At 34.5% G+C, this 24,182-nt stretch overlaps 1 protein-coding gene across 1 annotated transcript in view; it reads right to left on the bottom strand.

Annotated features, from left to right (window-relative positions):
* The window catches only part of Edem3 (ER degradation enhancing alpha-mannosidase like protein 3), a 79,850-nt gene that overhangs the window by 4,720 nt on the left and 50,948 nt on the right, over nt 1–24,182 (bottom strand). The window contains exons 14-19 of the mRNA XM_048810216.1: nt 18,902–19,067; nt 18,529–18,683; nt 17,428–17,594; nt 15,560–15,612; nt 14,196–14,364; nt 10,813–10,998 (exon numbers count right to left, since the gene is read on the bottom strand). Of these exons, the coding sequence (XP_048666173.1) occupies nt 10,813–10,998; nt 14,196–14,364; nt 15,560–15,612; nt 17,428–17,594; nt 18,529–18,683; nt 18,902–19,067 (896 nt within the window). The remainder of the gene's footprint in view (nt 1–10,812; nt 10,999–14,195; nt 14,365–15,559; nt 15,613–17,427; nt 17,595–18,528; nt 18,684–18,901; nt 19,068–24,182) is intronic.

The raw sequence follows: 24,182 nt of genomic DNA, 5'->3' as shown, positions 1-24,182 counted from the left end.
TATCAATGCCCACGTGCTATATCTTAGTCTCTGCTTCTGTGATGCAGTCAGTCAGCAGATAGCTACAGAGTGTTCACTGTGCATGGTACTAGAGATAAAATGAGGGACAAAATCAAATGCTGTCCCTACCCTTATGCATCCCATAGTCCAAAGGGGAAAAAGATATTTAAATACACAAAATAAAAACTCCAACTGTGACACATATTTTGAAAGAGGTGTTAGGAAAGCTTACTGTAAGTAAAGAAATGAGAGGTTCCTTCAGAAAGTAACACTTGAGCTGAGATTTAAAGGATAAGCCAAGTTCATTAGTCAAAGAAGGAAAAAAAAAAAAAAACAGAAAATCTGAAGAAAATGTGGGCATGCAGACAGGATGTGAATTGATTCATCCTGCTTAAGAAGGAAGTTTGTGTCCTTAGGTTTTGGGTTTTTGTTTTTGTTTTTTTGAGGGAGAAGTCCTCACATATCTTCTCTGTCTTCTGAGCTATGGAAGAGGTAAATTTAATTAAACAGTTAGGGAAACCATGATGGAATCCAAAGAAATCAGGGAGCTAGTTGCTCAGGGCTTAAGTTCCAAGGATAACCAAAGAAAGATATTTAAGTTTCTTTCTGGATTGTATTGTTGTAGTTTAGAAGGACAGAAAAGGGTGCAGGATTGTATTGCCTAGTAGTGAAGACTGAGCTTCTGACTACATATAATACAATATTACTTTTGAAATCTAAATAAAGCAATAGGATAAGAAAATAAACAGTATTAAGTACAGGAAACAGAACTATAAAATTATTGTAAATTATTATAAAAACCTAAAGCAACTCTAATAAGAAAATACTAAGGCTAATAAAGTAATTTAATAAGATTAAAATCACTGCAAATACCTATCAATCCTCTATAGTAGCAATCACAAGCTAAAAATAAAATCATACTCTTTTCATAATAAAAACAAAATAAAGCTACGAAACAGAACTAAATTAATTGTGAAAGTTATAAGGCTCATATTGCTTACTACTATAAAATCATAATAAAAACAACACAGGATCTGATACACACACACACACACACAAATATATATCTACCCAGAAAGTCTTAATTTTTTTTTCATTTATATATGACAACAGAATGCAGTACAATTCACACTACACATATAGAACACAAATTTTTTGTATCTCTGGTTGTATACAAAGTATATTCATACCAATTTGTGTCTTCATACATGTACTTTTGATAATGATGTCTATCACATTCCACCATCATTTCTAACCCCATGCCCCCTCCCTTCCCCTCCCACCCCTCTGCCCTATCTAGAGTTTGTCTATTCCTTCCGTGCTCCCCCTCCCTACCCTACTATGAATCAGCCTCCTTTTATCAAAGAAAAAATTTGACATTTTGGTTTTTTGGGATTGGCTAACTTCACTTAGCATTATCTTCTCAAACTTCATCCATTTACCTGCAAATGCCATGATTTTATTCTCTTTTATTGCTGAGTAATATTCCATTGTGTATATGTGCCACATTTTTTTAATCCACTCATCTACTGAAGGACATTTAGATTGGTTCCACAGTTTAGCTATTGTGAACTGAGCTGTTATAAACATTGATGTGGCTTGTGTCCCTGTTGTACGCTGTTTTTAAGTCCTTTGGGTATAGACCGAGGAGTGGGATAGCTGTGTCAAATGGTGGTTCCATTCCCAGTTTTCCAAGAAATCTCCATACTGCTTTCCATATTGGCTGCTCCAATTTGCAGTCCCACCAGCAATGTATGAATGTGCCTTTTCCCCCACATCCTCGCCAACACTTATTGTTGTTTGTATTCATAATAGCTGCCATTCTGACTGAAGTGAGATGATATCTTAGAGTAGTTTTGATTTGCATTTCTCTAATTGCTAACAGTGATTGAACATTTTTTCATATATTTATTGATTGATTGTATATCCTCTTCTGAGAAGAGACTGTCAGGACCTTGGCCCATTTATTGATTGGATTATTTGTTTTTTTGGTGTTTAGCTTTTTGAGTTCTTTATATACCCTAGAGATTAGTGCTCTATCTGATGTGTCAGGGGTAAAGATTTACTTCCAAGATGTAGGCTCTCTATTCACCTTACAGATTGTTTCTTTTGCTGGGAAGAGACTTTTTAGTTTGAAAGTCTTAATACTTTACCTTTAAATTAGGAAAATGTTGTTAAGTATTGATTACAAATGAATCCCATTTCTTTTCTTTACTTTTTTTTTTTTTTTGGAACCAGATAGAATTATTTTAAAGTTCCTATGCAAGAATATATGTCAAAGAAAGACAACATTCTGGAAAGAATCAGTAAAGGCAAAAAAATTCATACCAAAAAACAAAATGACTCAATTAATGGGCAAATGATTTAAACAGACACTTCTCAAAAGAAGAAATACAAATGGCTAATAAATATATGAAAAAACATTTAATATCAGTAGCAATTAGAGAAATGCTGATCAAAACTACACTTATAGTTCATCTCGCTCCAGTCAGAACAGCAGTCATCAAGAACACAAATAATAATAAACTCTAGAGAGAACGTGTAGAAGGAGGAACACTTTCACACTGGTGGGATTATAAAATTAGTACAACTACTTTGGAAATCAGTATGGAGGTTCCTCAAAAGGCTAGGCATGGAACCTCCATATGGCCCAGCTATGCCACTCCTAGTTATTGGATACTGACAAAGTGAAGTCATCATACCACAGTAATGCATGCATACCCATGTTTATGGCAGCACAATTCACAATAGCCAAAAATAAAATCATCAGCCCAGATGTCCATCAATGAATAAATGGATAAAAAAGTATATATACACAATGAAGGATTATTCAGCCATAAAGAAAAATAAAATTATGTCACTTGCAGGAAAATGGATGGAATTAGGGACCATCATGTTAAATGAAATAAGCCAAACTTAGACAGTCAAGGGTCTTATGTTTTCTCTCATCTACAGAAGCTAGAGAGGAAAAAGGAAAAGAAAGGTGGGGGTAGATCTCATGAAAATCAAAAGGGAGTCAGTGGAGGAACGGGATCAAGAAGTGGGAAGTGTAGAAGGGGAGTGTTGGGGAGCTTGTTATACTGCATACTGTGTGCATCTATGAATAGGTAACAACAAAGGCCATCACTACATACAACTATAATGTACCAATAAAAAAGTAGGGAAACTGAGAAACAAAGTTTGTATTTTCAGTCCTTTTGCTACTCCGAGGTCAAGAGCTTGCTTATACTGGTGATTTGCCTTCAGTTTCCTGAAGGTGCTTTTTCCACAGTCGAGGTGAGGCTGATGCCCACTGAAATTGAAAATAGCTGTACAAGTTCACTTTGTGTTTTCTGATTTCCAGGGCTGATAGGTAGCTTTAATAAGTACTCTTCTATTGACACACTATCTTGATTCTGTGTTTGTTCCTTATTAATTTAAGAATGGCTTGAAATCATGTTGATATTTGAGTGTGGGTATACAAGAGAAAAGCATACTTCTGCTTACTTGTCCTGATTTGAAAGTGTTATTTTTCTATAATAAATGCTCTACCATAGAAATAAATGTGGCTATACTATTTGTCAAAAAAAAGTGGGAGTAAAAATAAAGAGTAAGGGGAGAGCTGCCATATTAGACATTAAAATTATTCAAAACAAAATATTTTATTACTGGCATAGGAATAAATGGATTAGTAGGACAAAAGTGCAATTCTAGAAAAAGATCCAACTATGTAAAAAATATTTGATATATAGCAAAGATGGTAGTTTAATTCCAAGAGAAATAGGTGGTTTGCTTAATAAATGGTATTTAATAACTGACCACTCAATTGGAAAGTTAGGATCCTACTTATATTTAAAAAATAAATTCCATGTGAATTAAAAACCAAAAATTAAAGAAATGGTAAAAATTCCAGAAGAAAACTTTATAAATATTATGTACACCTAGGAAAATATTATGTACACCTAGGAAGGTGTGATCTTTTGAAGAAAGACTGGAAACCCAAGATCCTTAAATGAATTAATTAGTATTTCTGGTTACATAAAAATTTTAAATAAAATAAATTAACATAAAGTCAAAAGATGCTATGCCTTAAACAATATATAAATATTCTCTCTATAACTGTCTTTTATATGTATATATCCTTCTACACATAAAAATAGGTCCTATAAATAATGTAGAAAGACACACAATCTTATTTAAGGAAGGCAAAACTTATGAATAGACAACTTAGTCCCTTTATATTTTTCATTTGTGTTGATAACAAATAATACAATAACAATAATTTTGTCACGGTGGTCCAGTCCTGTGTGGCTCCTTTAAGCTATTAACCCATGTGGGACTCACTGAGCCAACATTACAGAAAATATTCCTTTTGAACCAATATATTATTCTTAGTCTGGTCTTCAAAGCCTTACCTTGGCCTATGTAGCTTTTACATACCAATATGCTTCTGATTTCATTACTAACTTTATGAATAAGATTTCTGGATATTGCCTTGCATCGCCAGTTAAACCTGTCACTTATCACACTGTCTTCTTAGGATGTTCCTTTCAACTGTAATTTACTTGTCTGTTCTAGTTACACGTCTTTGGACTCTTGAATACAGACATACATCTCTGAAGAAGCAAGACCAATCTCAATGAAAAATATACATGTAAAGGCAAATCTGCTGTACAATTATCGGAAACATGCACTCTCATTTCTTGCTGCAAGGGATATGAACTGCTACTGCAATTTGCAACATTTATTAAAATTAAAAAACCTGTATCTTTTTCGCCAGCACTCCATTTTAGTAAACCTCAATTTTTCCACAGGTAAAAGTATCAACAGATAAGAAGACATGTACAGGATGTTCCCTGCACCACTGTATATAGTGACAAAACAAACTAAAAATCCTAGAACTGATTTGGACACTTTACAGTGAAATGATTAAATAAATCATTGTAAGTCATACTACAAAATTTAATGTAGCTTTTAAAAGAATAACTTCTGCTATCCTACTAGCATGGAGCAATGTACTTAATATGGATTTAACTGTAAAAGGCAGTTACTGAATGATATTTATAGTATATACCATTATTGTGAAAAGGAAAAAAAATCTATAACTTTGAAAGGTATGAAGCACAAAAGAAAATAACAGAGATTACATACCAAACTCTTAATATGGGTTGGTTATCTCAGGAAAATGAGATTATTTAAAAACTTTTAATATACCCCTGAGTGAACTTGTTACAAGTTGAAATTTTATTAAAAAAAAAAAAAAGCAACTGGGCACGAGGATGCACAATTGTAATACCAGCAGCTCAGGAGGCTGAGGCAGAAGGATCACGAGTTCAAAGCCAGCCTTAGCAATGGCGAGGCACTAAGTAAGATCCTGTCTTTAAATAATATTTACAAAATAGGGCTGGGGATGTAGCTCAGGGGTTGAGTACCCCTGAGTTCAATCCCTGGGTATATCCCTCCCCCCAACAAAAAAGGAAAGTTTCCCAAATGCCAAATGTTTTCTCTGATATAAGGAGAGTGATTCATAGTGGGGTAGAGAGGGGGAGGAACAGATGAACTCTAGATAGGGCAGAGGGGTGGGAGGGGGCAAGGGGTTAGCAATGATGGTGGAATGTGATGGACATCATTATCCAAAGTACGTGTATGAAGACACGAATTGGTGTGAATATACTTTATATACAACCAGAGATATGAAAAATTGTGCTCTATATGTGTAACATGAATTATAATGCATTCTGCTGTCATTTATTTTTTAAAAAACCAATAAAAAAGTGAAAAGTATGGAGGGAAAAGATTCCATAACACATAACAGATACAAAAACATGTCTAACAAATCAATAAGAAAAATACAGACAAACCAACAGAAAAATGTGCAAGAACGTTGAGGAGGCATTTCATAGAAGAGAATATCCAATTGCCCTATAAATACATGAAAAAGGAGTCAACCCCATTAGCAACCAGTGAAATACAAAAACTGAATACAAATTAGATGTATTCATGGAGAACACTATCCAGAATGGCTAAAATTAAAAGAAATGACCATAATAAGCATCGGCAAAAATGTAGAGTAAGAGAAGCTTCATACACTACTGGTGAGAGTGAAAATTTGTATAATCCCTTTGGAGAATAGTTTGGCATATCCGCTAAAGCAAGCAAGCATACATATACTCTATTATCCAGCAACTCCATATGGACATGCTCAATAATGGTTATAGCAGCTGTGTTTGTAATAGAACCAAACTGGAAACAAACCACATGTCCAGCAATAGTAGAATGGTTAAATAATTTGTGCTATGTTCATACAAAAGAATTTGATATAGCAATGAAAATAAATAAATTCTACCCATATTATGTATAAATTTCATAAACACATCATTAATCAAAACAATCCTAACTTAAAAAGCATACTGTGCAACTTTATTTCTATGACTCTTGAAAAATAGAGTGTTTAGAGATGCCTGATTAAATGATAATTAAGAATGCCAAGTAAGTGATGATTACAAAAAAAAAAAAGTTTTCCAAATGATAGCAATAATTACTATATGAGGCCAACTAAATTGAAAAGTAAAGGTGGATGGTTAAGATATCAAGAAGAAAACATTTTGGTTTTCACAAACTTATGGAACTATATAGAATGAGAAATACAGGCAGCAGTCAGGAAAATAAAAATGGCAGTTGGAGTTAAGGTCCTTCATACTACTATAAATCTTTATTCCAAGATGCTTGTTTTTTACCAGTGATCATAGTTTCAAGAGTATAATTTTTATATTGTGGGCATGTCCACCATTATGTACAACTATAATGCACCAATAAAAAAATTTTAAAAAAAGAATGTAACTATTACAATAAATTCTGGAATGCTGTAGCAGAAATACAGGAAGCAAAGAAAGAAGAAAATCTTGAGATCCAAAGAAAAGAAAATCAGTATTAATAAAAAGGGACAGGAATCTTAGTAAAGACTTAAGAAATTGGATTTTCTTCCTTCTTTCCTCTGTACACTGTTTACTGAAGCAAGGAATACAGAGAACTATTTAATGTAAAGAACTATATAATGTCATATAAATATCATAGAACTATAAAAAGACACCTTAGATTTTACGGGACAGTAAGAGAAAATTTCTTACCAAGATGCCGTTTCAATTGGACATTCAGAGGACAGGGACACATTTTCTAGTGTTCTCAAAGGGGAAAAGGGCCATGGGGATAGGGACAGAGATCGATAAGGCATTTCCAGAAAGAGAGAAGATATGTGCAAATGCAAAAGAGCATGCAAAAATGTGCAGTCGTTAGAGAAGGACGGTAGCTAAGTAGCAATTCTGCCAATAAAAATGTTTGGGATGTTCCTCTCCAGGCAAATATGTTCTAGAGTTTTTTCCCTTGGAGTCAAATCTTTTCAGCCATCTGAGTTCTATAGTTCAAGTATAGAACATATTCACCACAACCAATTTGAGCAGGGAATAATCTTAGGAAAAGTGACACTGCCTGACTTAAATTGGGAGCAGTTCAAAGGATGAAACCTTATTTACTTTTGTAATTTTAATTATTTGTTTTAATGTGGTGCTGAGGGTAAAACCCAGTGCCTCACACATGCCAGGTAAGTGCTCTTACTACTACAACTCCAGCCCTGAGACCTTATTAATTTTGAAAAATCTTTCCCCCCATTTTCTCTGCCTTTTTACCAGGTAGATACAAATATAGGAGTAGCCCTGAAAATGTCTTTCTATAGCACTGTAAGCTGCAAGCATGACAATGTACTGGAACTTCAAAATGCTGATTTATCCTCCTTGAGAAATATTAAGGAAAAGAAGAAGTTGATTCTTAATTGTAAATTGCCTCAATTTGGATCTAAAGGTAACAAAAGTTTGTCTTTTGTTTGTGGGCACTAGGATTGGAATTATTAAGTATTTATAAACTGAAATTTCAGAAAGATGAGACACACGAGAGACAATATTAAACATTTTGTTCAACAACAGAATGCAGACGACTTTTAGAAGTGCCACTGATTTGGCCCAAGGAAGCAATATTTTCACTTGATAAATCACTAATGTTTTATCATCTGAAGAAAAATGGGTAATAAGATATCTGAAGATTGTGGCAAGCAGGCAGGACTATTTCACGTATGTGTACACTAATGACTAGAATTTAGCAGAAGAAGAAGATGGAAGTGGGAACAGGGGCTTGTTTGGGGGCTTCTGTTTTCTGTGTTATATATGCAAAGGACTGCTCAATCAGTATGGTGTGACTTTATAAAGAATAATACATATAGGTGGAATGAGGTTGTTAGAACAATTTGGAGGATATTTTACTGTTTGAATTTTAAGGCTGTTACTATCTGATGTATTTATGTAATCTTAACTACTACCCATAATGATCCCAAATGGCCATACACATCTGTTTCTTCACAATATAGCTGAGGAACTACTACTTCACAGTTGCCTGGGATGCAAGTGACTGTGAAGTAGTAGGATCTGACTCTTGTCTGCAGAGAGTCTGATTCAATACCTTGGTGTAGGATTAAGGAGGCTACACTTTTAACAGGTACATCAGCTGACTCTAATACAGGGGAGAAACATGTCTATGTAATAATTCAGGACAAATTAATGATAACACTACAGACCTTAACTTCTTAGAACATTATCCTAAATGAATAAAGTAGTTAATTTTATTAAATTATTATCATGGATTTTTGTCACAATCAAATATTAATAATTAAAACTTGTTGCTGATTTGGTTTGATAGAGCTGTATAGTTCTCAAAAGAGATGTTATACAACAGGATTTCTAAGACTTTTTAATCTAAGGATCATGATGTAATAGAATCACAATAAATTTTAAAAATCACTGAAATAATGTCCTTTCACTGTAAAATCCCTAAGAGTACTGTTTAACAAACTTCTTTTTCCCCTCATAGAATTAGTCCTTTCTTAAATCCTTTCTCTAGTATGGGAAGTACATTCTTTACCATAATCTTGTAGTCCTAACCCCATGTGTGCCCCCTCCATTGTCAGCTTTTAAAACAAATCAATATTTTAAAATTTTACTTGTATTTAAACAAAAAATGATCCAAAGTAATAAATACCTAAATAACAATGCTGTTAGTACTGGGAACTGAACTCAACACTGAGCCACATCCCCAGCCTTTTTTGTATTTTATTTAGAGACAGGGTCTCACTGACTCACTTAGGACCTCGCTAAGTTGCTGAGGTGGGTTTTTAACTCACGATCTTCCTACCTCAGCCTTCCCAGCTGCTGGAATTACAGGCATGCACCACCATACCCAGCTTACAGTGACTCTTATATGAACATGAACTAGTGAATCCATCTACTATACAGAATGTATACTTTATAGAATTTGTTATGACAGGCTTGACAAAGAATTATATTTATTATGGGATGGCTGGCTAGGCATGAAAATAATTTAATTACATTAAACAAGAAATTATGATGGTATTCACTGAAACAAAATTATATATGTATATGTGTGTCTGTACAACACATACACATATATAATTTAAGGCTTATTAATGCAAGATACTTACTACTATTAATAATGTAGCTTGGAATCATTTTACCTTTTAATATTGCTGCTGAAATTCCAATGACAGCACAAAATGGGGGGAAAAAGCAAAGGCATTAAAGAGTTACATAAAATAATATTAATTTGCCTATGTTTAGTGTGCCTAATTTCATGTATGTAGAAATGAAGATCTAAATTTAGAAAAAGGGCCTGGGGGAAGGGAGAAAATAAGGCATATAGGAGGATTTAAGAAGAAAACCTTGTACTCTTGTACTCTCTTCCATCTATGTGTCCTTACATATATATAGCCTACAGCCTACTCCATTGCTCTTCAGTAGCTGACAATGCAAAGAATCTTAAAGGATAAAGAAGACAAAACACTGAGAAGCAAACATCAGATTACTAACAAACTTTTTTTTTTTTTTTTAAAGAATGTCCCACTTGGAAGTCACAATGAAATCAATCAGTTTCCTACACATCTACCAAATACGATAGGGGACGTAGCAACCCTATACAAACTGTACAACTCCACTCATGTAAGGGGGAAGGGAGGCACAGGGTGTCTGCAGCAAGTAAAAAAGACTGCTACCACAAGCAGGATCACAGCCCATGTCTGATGGTTCACATTCCCTCATCTCTCACCTATCCCTGGGTGTAAACTATAAAAGAATACCAGTAAGACCTTTCCTTTATATAGTAGTAATTTGAAAGCTCTTTTAAAACCTAACACTCACTTTGGCCTAAAGAGGACTACATGCTTTCCTGAATTAAGGTATGTTATCTTGTTCTTCAGGCACAGCCACTCTTATAAATACCCAGGTGATAAACCTAGATCTCAGCAGTACAATACTGCTAGATTTCTATGGCCATCATCAAGACAATGGTTTTATGAGTATAAGCAGCTGGTGAGACAAATTACTATCATATATTAGATAACATCATTCTATACCACCTATTCTTTTTCCTTATAAAAGACATCAAAGCAATCAGTGAAACTGAATGGAAAATATGAAAATGGCTTTCTTGATGTTGTGTATTTATCACCTGGACAGAACCATGGTAAAAATTATAAATTACATATAAAAATATAATTGTACAATCATTCTGATTCAGAAAACCGAGCAAATAAATATTTTACTACTCTTTATTTTCAAACCAAAATATATCCTGAAATCATCTAAAAATTTTACTTACTTTACCAATGAAAAACACACACACACATACAACTCTCACATTCTGGTAACTCATTTTTGTTGTAAAACTAGAAAAATTAATGCTAAGCTGCACACAAAAAAAAATTATTTTTACCCTTACCTCGATCTTTTGCTTTATCAGAAAGGAGCACTTCGACCTCCTCATATTCCCGGATGGCATCTAATATGATACTTCCTTCTTTGCTGAATAAGAATAGCATGGGGATCTTGATGTCATCCGTATCCTTTCCATCACCTGCCATCTGGAACAGTGGGGCAGTATCACTGCTGCTCCCCTCATTGTCATCTAGACAAAATGAATGCAGCAAATATCAAGACATCTGTCCACTGAAAAGATTGATCATATGTTACTGCTCTTTTTTTTTTTAACCTGTTGAGAGATTTAATCTGCATCAAGAGCCAAAAAAAAAACCCAAACATTTTGGACCCATTAATTATCCTAAAGAAATAATTCAAAAAGAAGCAAAAAACTCCATGCCCAAAGAAGTTTACTGGACTGCTACTTATAATTGTGCACAATTATAAACTATTATAAACAAATGATAATGAAATATTTGATGGAAAACAAAGAAAAACAGAATGACAAATGAATCACAGAATGCAAAATTCTATTATAACTGTAAAAATTTCATACGCTTAGGGAAAAGCCTGGAAATAGAAAAATTTAATAAACCAGATTACAGTGTCAGAACTATGAATGAGTTTTTGTTGTTTTAGATTCCCTTTAATGACATCATTATAGGTCAAACATCCCTTATCTGAAAATACAAAACCCTATGAAATTACAGATTTTCAGATTAGGAATTTATAAACTGATAGTCTATGAAAACATCACAAAATCCAAAACTTGAAACTCCAAAATTTGAAAAACTTCTGGTCCCAAACATTTTGGACAAGGGATATTTATTCTGTATATTGTCTTTAATTAAACTAAAAATTGATATAACTTTTATATGTAATACAAAGAATAATTATGACTATATATATTTTTCCTCTATAAACCAGTTACACCATACAGTTATTTTACACTGGTTCAATAACATTTAAGCAGCCCTGTTTAAATGCACTGTTATAATGGAGGGGTCAATCATGTCCACCCCCAGTATCACATGCCAACCTACCTGAAGAAATTGCCTGACCTATCTTAGAGCACTTGCTCTCATAAACCATTGCTAAGTGGAGAATACGACATATGACCCCCACCCTTAGTAGACAAAGGATGCTACCTGACTGTTTCCCTGGAGAACACAGAAAGACTGTGTCTGTTAGTGGTGTAGTCCTGTTAAGTGATGCAGACTCAGGGGTGAGGCTGTCATTTAGAAAAAACGATTGGAATTGATGAACAAAGAGGGAGCAGGCTGGTGATAAGCTGGAGAAAGAGGCAGAATTACAAAGAAAAGCAAAGAAGAGAGTCGAGAAGGATCCAGAGATGCAGATAGAAACAGAAATAGAAAAAATGTTAGTATCATGGTTCCTAGTGGTTTTTAGTTTCCACTGCTACCTCTAGCATACATAGGACATATTTTAGACTTTGTAGTTCTCTGTTGTAACTTCCCATCTCTGAAGCTCAAAGCCATTAGACAATATAGAAACAAATCAGAGTGGCCATGTTCCAATCTAACTTTTCACAGAAACAGGCAGTGAGCTGGACTTGGCCTACAGTCTATTGTATGGTTTGGATATGAAATGACCCAGCAAAGCACATAAGTTAATGCAAGAGTTGAAATAATTAGATTATGAGGGTTGTCATCTAATCAATGGATTAATCCATTTCACAAATTAACAATTTAAATGGACTAATTGGGTGGTAATTGTAGGCTGGTGGGGCATGGCTGGAGGTATAGTTCGGTCACTGGGCAGGGTGGGGTGCCTTTGGAGTTTATGTATTGTGTCCAGGGTTCCTGCCACTTTCTCCTGCTTTCTGGATACCATGAGGTGAGCAGCTTTCCTCTACTGCCTGTCCTTTCGCCATGGTGTTCTGCCTTACCTTGGGACCAAAGAGATGGGAGTCAGCTAACCATGGACTGAATATTTAAAACCATGAGCCCATAATAAACCTTTCCTCCTCTAAGGTGGTCCTGTTGGATATTTTGTTCATGATAACATTAAGCAGACTACCACAATCCATAGTTTGCCAATTGCTGATTTATTAAATAGAAGTTCTCTTAATACTTATTTAACTAATAAATCAATATTGAAGAACCCATATGGAATAAACAAAAGAAATGAAAATAAATTTTCACTGAGATAAATCCTAATTTTAAATGTCTTTTTTTCCTCCCATGGTATTAGGATCAAACCCTGGGCTTTCTACTATGCTAAACCCCCAGACCTCTAAATGTCCTTTTGCTTACCCTGAATTCAGAAATCTATCCTAACTGCGGGGTGGGAGAAGATCCAAAATGGATTGTCCCTGTGAGAAAAACTCTACAGAAGAACTCATGATTATAGTAAGATCCCAGCTCTTCTACTTCTTTCAAAATGTAAACTCCTGTTTTGTTTTGTTTTTTGTTTTTTTGTACCGGGGGTTAAACCCAGGAGTGTTTCACCACTAAGCCATATTCCCCCAATCTATATTTTTTATTTTGAAACAGGATTTCACTAAGTTGCTGAGGCTGGCTTTGAACTTGAAACCCTCTTGCCTCAGCCTCCCAAGCCGCTTAGGTTATTATAGGCATGCACCACTGTACCTGGCTTCTATTTGCTTTAAACAGAAAAATTATGTTTCCCTTGACAGCAGTCATAGGCTGCTTGTCGAAATATAAGTGATTTTCTATGAAGGGCAAAAATGTAAAACCTACTGGTTGAAATATATGGGGTAAAGTGATTTAAAGCTGGTAATTTATAATTTCAGTAAAAAAATATATAAGTGGATAAAAATTTGCTGGTAACTAGTACTAATATTGATACCCTCTGTTATGCCTAGAAATTTTACATATGTTATCTTTAAACCTTGCAACAACCTAAAAGGTATTTCTTACCATTTTTTATTGGAGCTCAAAAAATATTCTACATAACAACAAAAGGTTTTTTAAAAAAAACTGTATCTGGGCCAATGTTACACTGTGATTTTGTGGCAGAGCCAGGAACTATGTTCACATGTCTCTGGCTCCAAAGGCTGCATCTCTGAGAGAGAACAGAAGTTGTCAGGGGCTCCCCACTGGAGCTAGCAGAGTATAATTCTTGCCTTAAGGAGTCTCATGGGTACATTTTCTTTTCCACAGTATTGAGCATTTTTACTACTCCTCCACCACCCTCACTCTTTACTCCAAATATTTTCACTGATATTAACATACAGAAACAGGTATCTACGCTTTCAAAAAAAGATATTATAATAGAGAAATTATTAAGTCATTGAATTATCTGTCATTTATGTTCTCAAAATAAAAATGACAACTCTTTAATAAAACTTTAGAAAACAAGAAGAAGAATTCTAAAGCTTCTCTCTCCCTGGTCGACACAATGGCACAGAGGCTTACTTACCAATGACAATGCCACCGATGGCTCCAGCGTTCTGGATGTTGCGAGCCTTTTCTGCAAACATGCACTGTCCTCTTTGTATCAGTGCGATTTTTCCCATCACTGCCTCGGGGTTAGTAAGCTCTGAACAGCCATTGTATGGTTTACTGCTTGCCACAAATCCTCGAGTCTGTCAGAAATAAAAGTAACTCAGATCTTCTATCTTCTCATATTACAATCTAGTCATTAAACCTCGATAAAGTCTATAGCTTTAATGAAATTAGAACTCATTTCTTTTCTAATGATAACATATCTAATATAATTTAGCAAAATTTTTGTTAACGTTTTGTAACAGTACTCCATTGTGCTTTGTATTTGTATTGTGCTTTTGTATTTTGTAAAACATTTTTCAGAAATTATTAAACCTGATCTGTAGGATGACTGAATGAAACAATGCACATATTTCCATCTTGTTACGGGGCAACTCAGGCCAAGGTTAACATAATTTGCTCCAAGATACAACAGTTTTAGCTATTTTCTATATTAAGCTCCTAAGTTATATTTTTGTTCAAATAAAGGTTCTACTAGTTGTTAAAAGGTCTGAAAATAATTTTTTTTAAAAAAGATATTTTTAGTTGTAGATGGACATACTACCTTTATTTTATTTATTTTTATGTGGTGCTGAGGATTGAACCCAGCACCTCACACATGCTAGGCAAGTGCTCTACCACTGAGCTACAAACCCAGCCCCTGAAAATCATTTTTTATATAAATTAAGGTACTAAGATCATAGAATCTGAGCAATATTTTATTTTACTTTGTAGTTTTTAAGTGCTGGGGATTAAACCTAGGGACTCACACACATGAAGCATATGTTCTACTGCTGAACTACATGCCAACTCCCCCCAAAATATATATATATTTTTTATGGGTTCTTTTTAGTTACACATGATAGTAGAATCCATTTTGACATAATTATACAAGCATAGAATACATCTTGTTCTAATTCAGACCCGGATACCTCTCCTTCCTCTTCCCTCTCCCCATACCCTGTTCTCTTCCCTCTATTCATCTCTAAAAAATATTTTAAATAAAATTGTATATGCACATTACATACAAGATATACTTTAATTTTATTAAATCTGGGAGACTAGTTTTTTTTGATGGTACTCGGGATTGAATCTAGGGGCTCATACACGCTAATCATGTGCTCTACCACTGAGCTATAACCCTAGCTCCTAGGTTTTTATTTNTGTAAATTTTTTTTATCAAGTTCTCTTACTATTCTATAAACAACTTTTGCATGCATGAATTGAGATTGGACCTTCTACAATTGCCCAAAGGCTCCCTTTTGCTTATTTTCCCCACTGACCCCCCCCCCCCCGCACCAAAGAGATAAACCTCATATCTGACCAATATCCTCCCTCCTTGGAATCATGAACTAATAGGCAGATTCAATTTGATTCAGAACACACAAATCAGGCACCTATTCTATCACAGCACTTCCCTAGGCACAGGGGAGACAGCCCCGTAAGTATGCTTCTAAAGGAGAAAGACATGTAAAATTAACTATGATAAAGTCTCTTAAGTGAAAAAGTGGAATAGATCATAGGAAATAACTGATTTTGCTTGTATATTTGAGAAAGATCAGAATAACATTTAAATTGAATCTTAACCAAGGAAAAGTTGGAAAACATTGTAGAAAAAAGATGGTGGATTCTTGACGCTTTACAAGAAAAATCAACAAGACTTGATGAAAGTTGGAGGGTTGAGGGCAGAATTTAAGCCTATTCTCAATTTTCTAGTGTTCTTGACTTAAAAGAATGATGTTAGGGTTTACTAATATAGAGAACAAAAAAATAAAAGATGGGCTGAAGTAGAAGTAGGAAGAGAGCAAAGGCGGAGGAGATGATTCAAGTTTGGACAGGTTGAGACTGAGATGCAGAAATGTATAACAGGTAGATTAAGGCTGGGTTTAGGACTGTAGGTAGTAGGTTTTCACACTACATCTAAGAAGTACAAAGATCACAGCTGAGCTGTAGAAACAGGGAGGCTGCTGAAGAAAAGGACAGAAAGAAAAGAATGTCACCTAGAGTCTTAGGTAGCACCTATGTTGAGGGAGTATGCCAAGAAAGGAATACAAAGGAATCTGCAAAGCAGTGAACAAAACAAACAAACAAACAAAAAACCTGTGTTGCCAGAATATCCTGGACACCAGAAAGGAAAATGTGTTAAGAAGGGACCAGTCAATAATTAGAGAAAAGTTAAAGCACATTAAGGATCAAAAGCCACTTGGTGGCAATTTCATCACTGGAGCCTAAGTGAAAGTGCTAGAGGCACCACTGTCACTACTAGGGAGGGAGAGTGACTCAATGAAGAAAACATCCTCTTTAATGAAGAATAGAGATGAAATAAAACTCTGAGGGAAATGTGAAGTCATGGGACATTCGAATTTAAGATGAAGATACAACTGAATATGATTCCAGTTTAAAATCATTCAGCAAACTAAATTTTCTCAGAATCTATGTGCTTAATAAGGTAAATAATGTAAAGGTCTCGTGTTATGAAAACTTTTAAAGTAAAAATCAATACAATTTTCCTTAAAATACATGTTACTTTCCTAGTCACAAATACATACAAATTTTGATTTCTACAATGAATAAAATACTTAGATTCGATAATTTTTTGGAAAGTAAGATAATGTGAAACACGGAGATATAAATATTAAAAGTAATTACTAACTTCTAAAATTATGCTTGAAATTAAAATAATAATGAAAAGACGGACCAAGAAACAGAAAATTAGATATGGGTCCTATATTTGTTTGGGAGGGTGGGGGTTTACTGGGGATTGAACCGAGGGGCACTTAACCACTAAGCCACATCCCCGGCCCATTTTATTTTTTATTTTGAGAGGTCTCACTAAATTGCTGAGGCTGGCCTCAAACTTGTACTCCTCCTGCCTCAGCCTCCAAATCACTGGGATTATAGATGTACAGCACCACACCTGGCTCTGGGTCCTGCATTTGGCTCTATTAATATAAGCAAAATATCCAATATGATTTAATTGTTATTATACTACAAAGGGGTTAGAATTAGATTACTTTTCAAGATACTTCTAAATTCTAAAATCTTGATTCTCTAAACCATGTATTCTAAATTAAAAAAAAAAAAAAAAAAAGGGCAGGTGCCATTATCTTATTAAAGCTAAGGAGACCAAAAAGGGCAGAGAAGAGACAGTATCTAATTAGTATAGCAAAGTCTTACTTGGATTGCATGTTGGACCAACTGGACTCTCCCATCTTTGAGGTGAATCAAACTCACCCCCATCTTCTTCAGTATTTCTAAATGTTCAGGGTTAGTGGCCATGAAATCTCTGGCTCTCAGAGGGGGTTTAGCTCCACTCCTGAAACTCTCCTCTCTGCTAAAAATAATTATAGGCAAGGCTTTAAAAATTATGAATTAGAATTACAGAGAAAACATAGGACAAATTAAAATGTTAGATATTCGCAAATTTGCTAATTTTAGAACTAATAAAACAGAAATAGCTAGAACATTTATTTTTCTACACATAATTTAGGTTATTAATAAGTTGTATAACTTTCAAATATACTTTCCAGTTATAAAAGCATATATATCATCTAGATAAGGCAGTATTAGTCAACAGTACTCAAACTCTTTGAAGACATAGAGTAGGTAGTTGGGATTTGTTATTATTGGTGTCTGTCTCTCAAAACACAGTTTTTTTCTCCCAATATTTAAAACAAAACAATATTTGTATTAGTGAATAATGCTCACTTAAAAAAATTTTTTTAACTTCTTTATAATGGCCTCCCTAATGTAACTATCTGCAAGAAAATGAACACATCAAATCAAACAGAATTTAAACCAAGAATCAGTAATACCTTTAAAAACAAAAACAAAACAACAAAACCCTGGTTTTCACTACCCACCAACTACAGACACAGGAAAAATATTTTATTATGCATGTTTCCTCTACATAAAAATGAGCTAGAGATATTAAAAACTGTTACATTCTGCCCACTACTATTACTCAGTTCATTAAACAAAGGATTCATTGAAAATTTCCAAAATAATACATGACTGCAAATCAGTTTCACTGTCTAACTTTACTAATAATACAATGAGTGATATTTTTGGTCTAAGTGAATGCCTTGGCTGATGGAATATGCTCCTTAAGCTCTCTGTCATCTACTAAGAATTAACTGTGGTGTGCGTATGTACAGATGTGCAACGACAAATCCCATCAGTGAGTGTAACTATAATGCACTGATAAAAAACGTGTGTGGGGGGGAATAATTAATTTTGGTATTAATAAACACAAAATTATACATTACACTCTGCTGATGCCTCGTGGACAGCTCTTATCCACCACATTTTTCAAGGGTTCACGAATGCTCTGGGCATACAATGGATCATTAGGGAAGAGAATCTGAGTATTTGGACAAGTCCAATCAAAATTACTGTCATCCAGTTCTGTATATTCTGAGGTCTACAATATAAAATAATTTTATATAAATAAAAATGATTTTACTTTACATTTCATTTAAAAGAAACATTTAACAAAAACATTAGAAAATACTATATTTACTTTTTCTCTTAGCATACATGTATTTATTAAATTCTAGTCATGGATTACCTTTTACTTAGAAAATAAAACAAATACATAGAAATGTAAAAAAGAATAAGATACTTAAGTAAAAAACTCACTGTGTTCTTCTTAGAGATGCTTTGATTTGTAGTAGAGAGCCAAAGGGGCAACAGATGAGCTTCTGTGGTAAAGATGTAATCTTCTATGTCAAAAATAATGTCTTCTTTATCAGCAAATAATAGATACAGATATTTAAACATTTCAGCCAAGAAGAAAGAATCCATTCTAAAAATAAAAAGTCACAAATAAATAAACACATTAAAAACATCTAAATGTCAACTACTGAAAGACAGTCAAGGTTGATGACCTTGTCTACACCAATTTTAATGTCCAAAGATCTATAGAATCTCTCACTTAGTATCAGAATAACTGTGACGCCAAGTATATTTTAAGGAAATAAAAAAAAGACCAGAGGAACTGCCTCACACACAGACACACTAAATCTTGTTAATAATGAAGATAAGGTTTTTCTATAGGCCTCTAATGAGGGGAAGTTCTCTATTTTTTCTATAAAGGATCAATAGCAGAAAGGTGACCCAGATGAATTTTACTAGTGAAACCATATAAGAATTTTCAACTAACCAGGCGTGGTAGCTCACGCCTGTAATCTCAGTGGCTCGGGAGGCAGAGGCAGGAGGATCGTGAGTTCAAAACCAGCCTCAGCAATGGCCAGGTGCTAAGCAACTGAGACCCTGTCTCTAAATAAAATTTTAAAAATGGGGCTGGGGATGTAGCTCAGTGGTTGACTGCCCCTGAGTTCAATTCCCAATACCAAAAAAAAATAGAAATCTTCAACTAATATTAACAGAATGGGATGAAGTCATATGACTTTGATAAATTTTATTATGCAGCCATTTAAGTGATAAATAAGAAGGCTTTAAGGGTAAAGGAAACCATTTATAAGAAGTCAATGAAGAAAATACAACATGAAGTCACGTGCACTATAATTCTAACTTTATAAATATTTATATATCTGTCAAGACGAGAAAGAGGAGGAAAAAAAGGGGGTAAAGGATATGTGCCTTTACAAATGACTTAATGTTATAATGTTTTAATAACATTAAAAAAAGTTTAAATAAAATTAAGTGTCAGGAAAAGAGCATAGCTCATTGATGGAGTTATAGTAACATCAAATTTATTTCCTTCCAAAGCTTCCAAGGTTTTGGCAGTAATAAATAACTTAATAGTTTACTAGACAGGTTGCACAGTATCAAACCTCTGGCCAAATATACAAATATCCTGGTATACAGTAGGCACACTCAATAAACATTTACTAAATTGAAAAGTTTAAAGAACATTACTAAATAAGCTGGAGAGGCATCAGACTACAATAGTGGAGAACATGGGCTTTGGATACAGAAAGATCATCCACCAACTAGCTCTGTGATCACTGGGATATTGTATGAGAACTGTTGCTTCAGTTTACTCTTCTGTAAAAGGAATATAATAATAAACTCACAACACTGATATAAAGACTAAATGAGATATTATTTAGCACAGCACTTAGCATATACATTAGATCAATGCTACAGCTCTCCTTTTCTTATTACAAATGATTTCTTATTTTGGAACAAAAACTCACTTGTAAAGTTTCAAAATTGTTTTGCTCATTTTGGATGTTAATCTCATTAGAATGGACAAAAAAACTTTCCCTTCAACTTGTAATACACTTATCATAATTTAACCCTGAAGGGCTGATAGTTACCATCATGAACAAATGTTATTTTGAGAATTGTAGACTAGTAAGCAAGACATTTGGCAAATTTGAGAACAAATTATAAAACATGATTTGTAAATATTTAAAAGAATAAGATCACTAAAATTTAATGGATTGGGTAAAATCAGCACGTTGAATATAATACTCTATGATCTAATTTATATTTAAAAGCCATAAACAAGCCAGGCGAGGTGCCACACACCTGTAATCCCAGTGGCTCAGGAGACTGAGACGGGAGGATCGCAAGTTCAAAGCCAGTCTTAGCAAAAGCAAGGTGCTAAACAACTCAGTGAGACCCTGTCTCTAAATAAAATACAAAATAGGGCTGGAGATGTGGCTCAGTGGTCAAGTGCCCCTGAGTTCAATCTCTGGTACCAAAAAAAGAGAAGAAACCATACATAAACAGATGCACAAATGCAAACACGTAGGCATTAAAAATATATGGAAGGCTATCAAATTGCTAACAAATGCTAGCTTAGGCAGGAAGAAGAAAGTGTCTTTAAAAGGATTTTCACATTACTCTTTCTTTTTTTGCCCTTTAACTTTTTTTGGTAATCATGGATTAGGAAAATAGGGTATTTTGAAAAACCAAGCGTGCACGTGTGTCTGCGTGCATGCGTACATTCAGGTCTTGGAGTACGTGGATGCTAGTAAGCTAAAGGATCCTGCCAGCAGAATAAGCAACCAAATGCAAAAAGCCTGTCCCTGAAAGCTCTCCAGTGCCATAGCATGAGGCACCAGTCATGATCCCACCCAAAATTCTTTCAAATAATTTGAGAAAAATTTAAGGTATGCTTATGCAAAATGCAGATCACTGAAACTAAGTTTAGCTTAGAGACTGAGACTGACTGAGATGACAGTCAACATCGTTTTGGTCTAGAAACAGAATAAAAAAACAGCCAAGGAAATTTTGCTGGGATGGATATAAAGTTCTAAGTTTACACTAAAAAAGAAATTGGTTGCTCAAGAGCAGGGTGGAGAACATCCATTTGTCAGCAGGGTTTGGTTAAGCATCTGAGACCAGCTGGGGTCAGTCACAAGCTCACTGTGAGTAGAACAAAATAAAGCTGTTAAAAGTCTAATGCAGGCGTAATAACAAGTATAATAAAGATCAGTAGTTGTCAACCATTTTGGGGGTGAAATGTATCTGAGAGGCAAAATGTCCCATGAGGAAGAGTAAGTTGGTGAAGGAGTGACCCTCACTAGATAGAAGTGTGAACCTGTCAGCCTCTGAGAAAATTAGCAACCCTTTGTCTGAATTCAGATGTTTATAGTGCTGCTGTGCTGGGCATATCTTGAGTTTGGGTAATTCTAGACAATTTTTGTGATGCTGGGGACTGAACCTAGAACCTTGTAACTACTAGGCAAACACTCTACCACTGAGCTACATCCCCAGTCCATGGACATGATATTTTGAGAGATATTCTACATACTGGAATAAAATCAGAACAGAGCAAAGGCATTTATAAGAGGTCCAGAAACTATCAGAAAAGGAATATTTGGTGGGAAAAAGAAAGACGTGAAATTTTGGAAAATGGAACCCCCCATAAACTAGTAAATCATATTTTCCTCTGTAATATCTCCATCTGTCTTTCTTTTGCTACTATAGCATATATCTGTGGTTCCAATTGTTTCTTTCCATATATGCTTTATTCACCAACTATAAATTATGGGAGGGCAGAGACTGGTTCTAATTTATCCTTTCATCCTCACACCTAAGTGCAGTGCCTGGCCGATAGTAGGTGCTTAATTATTGTTCTTTGAATATAGTATAGTTGTCAAAATCCAATGTGCACTGACTAGAATTCTGAATTTTAGCTAACTGTAATCTTGAGCAAGTTCTCTAATTTTTCTTTGCCTTGGTTTCTTTATCTTTAACATGAAGATCATAACACAAGTATGCTTCAGGGGACAGTTGTAAGATCAGAGTTAAATACAGAAAATGCTCAGAAGACTGCCCAGAGTTCAGGTGACAGTCAACAAATGTTCCAGCTATCCACGGTATCTGCTTTCATTTCTTGCTGTTATCTGTATGCCTGCTTCCAGAACCCGACCCATTTCTTACCAGCTGTGGTCAGGTAAAGGGGTTACCAACAATCTGAGTGAAGGACTGAGGGACAGTCCTGTGACTAGATGATGACTGCTGTTTCTCGTGTCTTTATTCCCTGAAACTTCTTTTGTCTTCTAACTCTTGCTCATCCTTCAGGACTCAGGATCCTGCAGGAACTTCTCAGTGACTACCACATCCCAACTGGCCTTCGCGTCCCTTTTATGTATTTCACAGCACTTACACAATGTTTTAACAGTCTGTTTATCTAAAAAATAAAAGTCTGTATATCTGTCTGTCCTCAGTGACAGAATGAACGTGTCTTCATAGCTTTAATCCTTAAAAACTGCCATAATGCTAACAAAAGAGAGGCCTCAATAAATATTTATGGAATGGACATTTGCTAATAAGCAAACAAGTTCAGTTAGCTGGATAAATTATCTTGGAATAATTGGAATGTTGGTGAATAGCAAATTGACCAAAGTGTGCTTTTTATAGCTTGAATACTTCATGCCATCCATACCCATCTAGTATCCAGTGAAACAGCAACTACCACTGAGGGTCTTACCCACCCCTCCAAATCAGGAACAGAGTAAGAGTACACACATTAACCATGATGTGTTTTTGTGGAATGTTAGACCGAATACTATTAATCATCCAGATCTTACATCATTATCTTGATAGTTTCTTTTTGTTTTTCTTATTAATGGGAAAACATTTAATTTAGACATTTCTTTAACACATACAAAACAGAGCTGATGAATATTAAAGATAAAAAATATTCTCCTTTGCCCTATTTCTCTCTTGCCAACCTCAGAGATCACCATTATCCTCTGTGTAGATATCACTGCAGGGTATATTTTATTCTTTTTGTTTTAAAAATGTTTTTATTCTCACCAAGTTGTGTGTGTGTGTGTGTGTATCTCCATGAGTAGCATATAACATTGTTTTGTGTGTTTAAAAATTTTATATAAACAATAAAGTATACATTATTCATCTGCAACTTGCTATTGTCTCTCCACATTATACTTTTGAGATCAGTCCATGTTGATTCTTGTAGAACAACCTATAAATTTTCATAACTGTATGGTATTTCACTCTCATAAGCAGCACTATAAAATATTCTATTACATTTTTTGTATAAAAATGTAAGACTTATTCTAGTGAACATATCTAGGAACAACATTGCTGAGCCATATGCATTTTTATGAGATATTGAGAAATTGCTTTCCAAATATTTATACCACATTATAACCCCAACCAAAATGAGAGTTCCTGTTTCTCTCTGTTACCAGCACACTTTTTAAATCTTAAATATTGTAATCAAATGATCTTCCCAGATGCCACGGTAAGCCAGAGATTCAGACATGTTTGGACCACTGCAATCTCTAAAACTATAGTGACTTTTTAATTTTTTTTTTAATTTTTTATTGTTGGTTGTTCAAAACATTACATAGTTCTTGATATATCATATTTCACACTTTGATTCAAGTGGGTTATGAACTCCCATTTTTACCCCGTATACAGATTGCAGAATCACATCAGTTACACATCCATTGATTTACATATTGCCATA

Source organism: Marmota marmota, unplaced genomic scaffold (assembly GCF_001458135.2).
Source record: "Marmota marmota marmota unplaced genomic scaffold, marMar, whole genome shotgun sequence".
In the NCBI taxonomy this organism is placed as follows: domain Eukaryota; kingdom Metazoa; phylum Chordata; class Mammalia; order Rodentia; family Sciuridae; genus Marmota; species Marmota marmota.
This window is presented reverse-complemented; position numbering and strand designations above follow the sequence as displayed.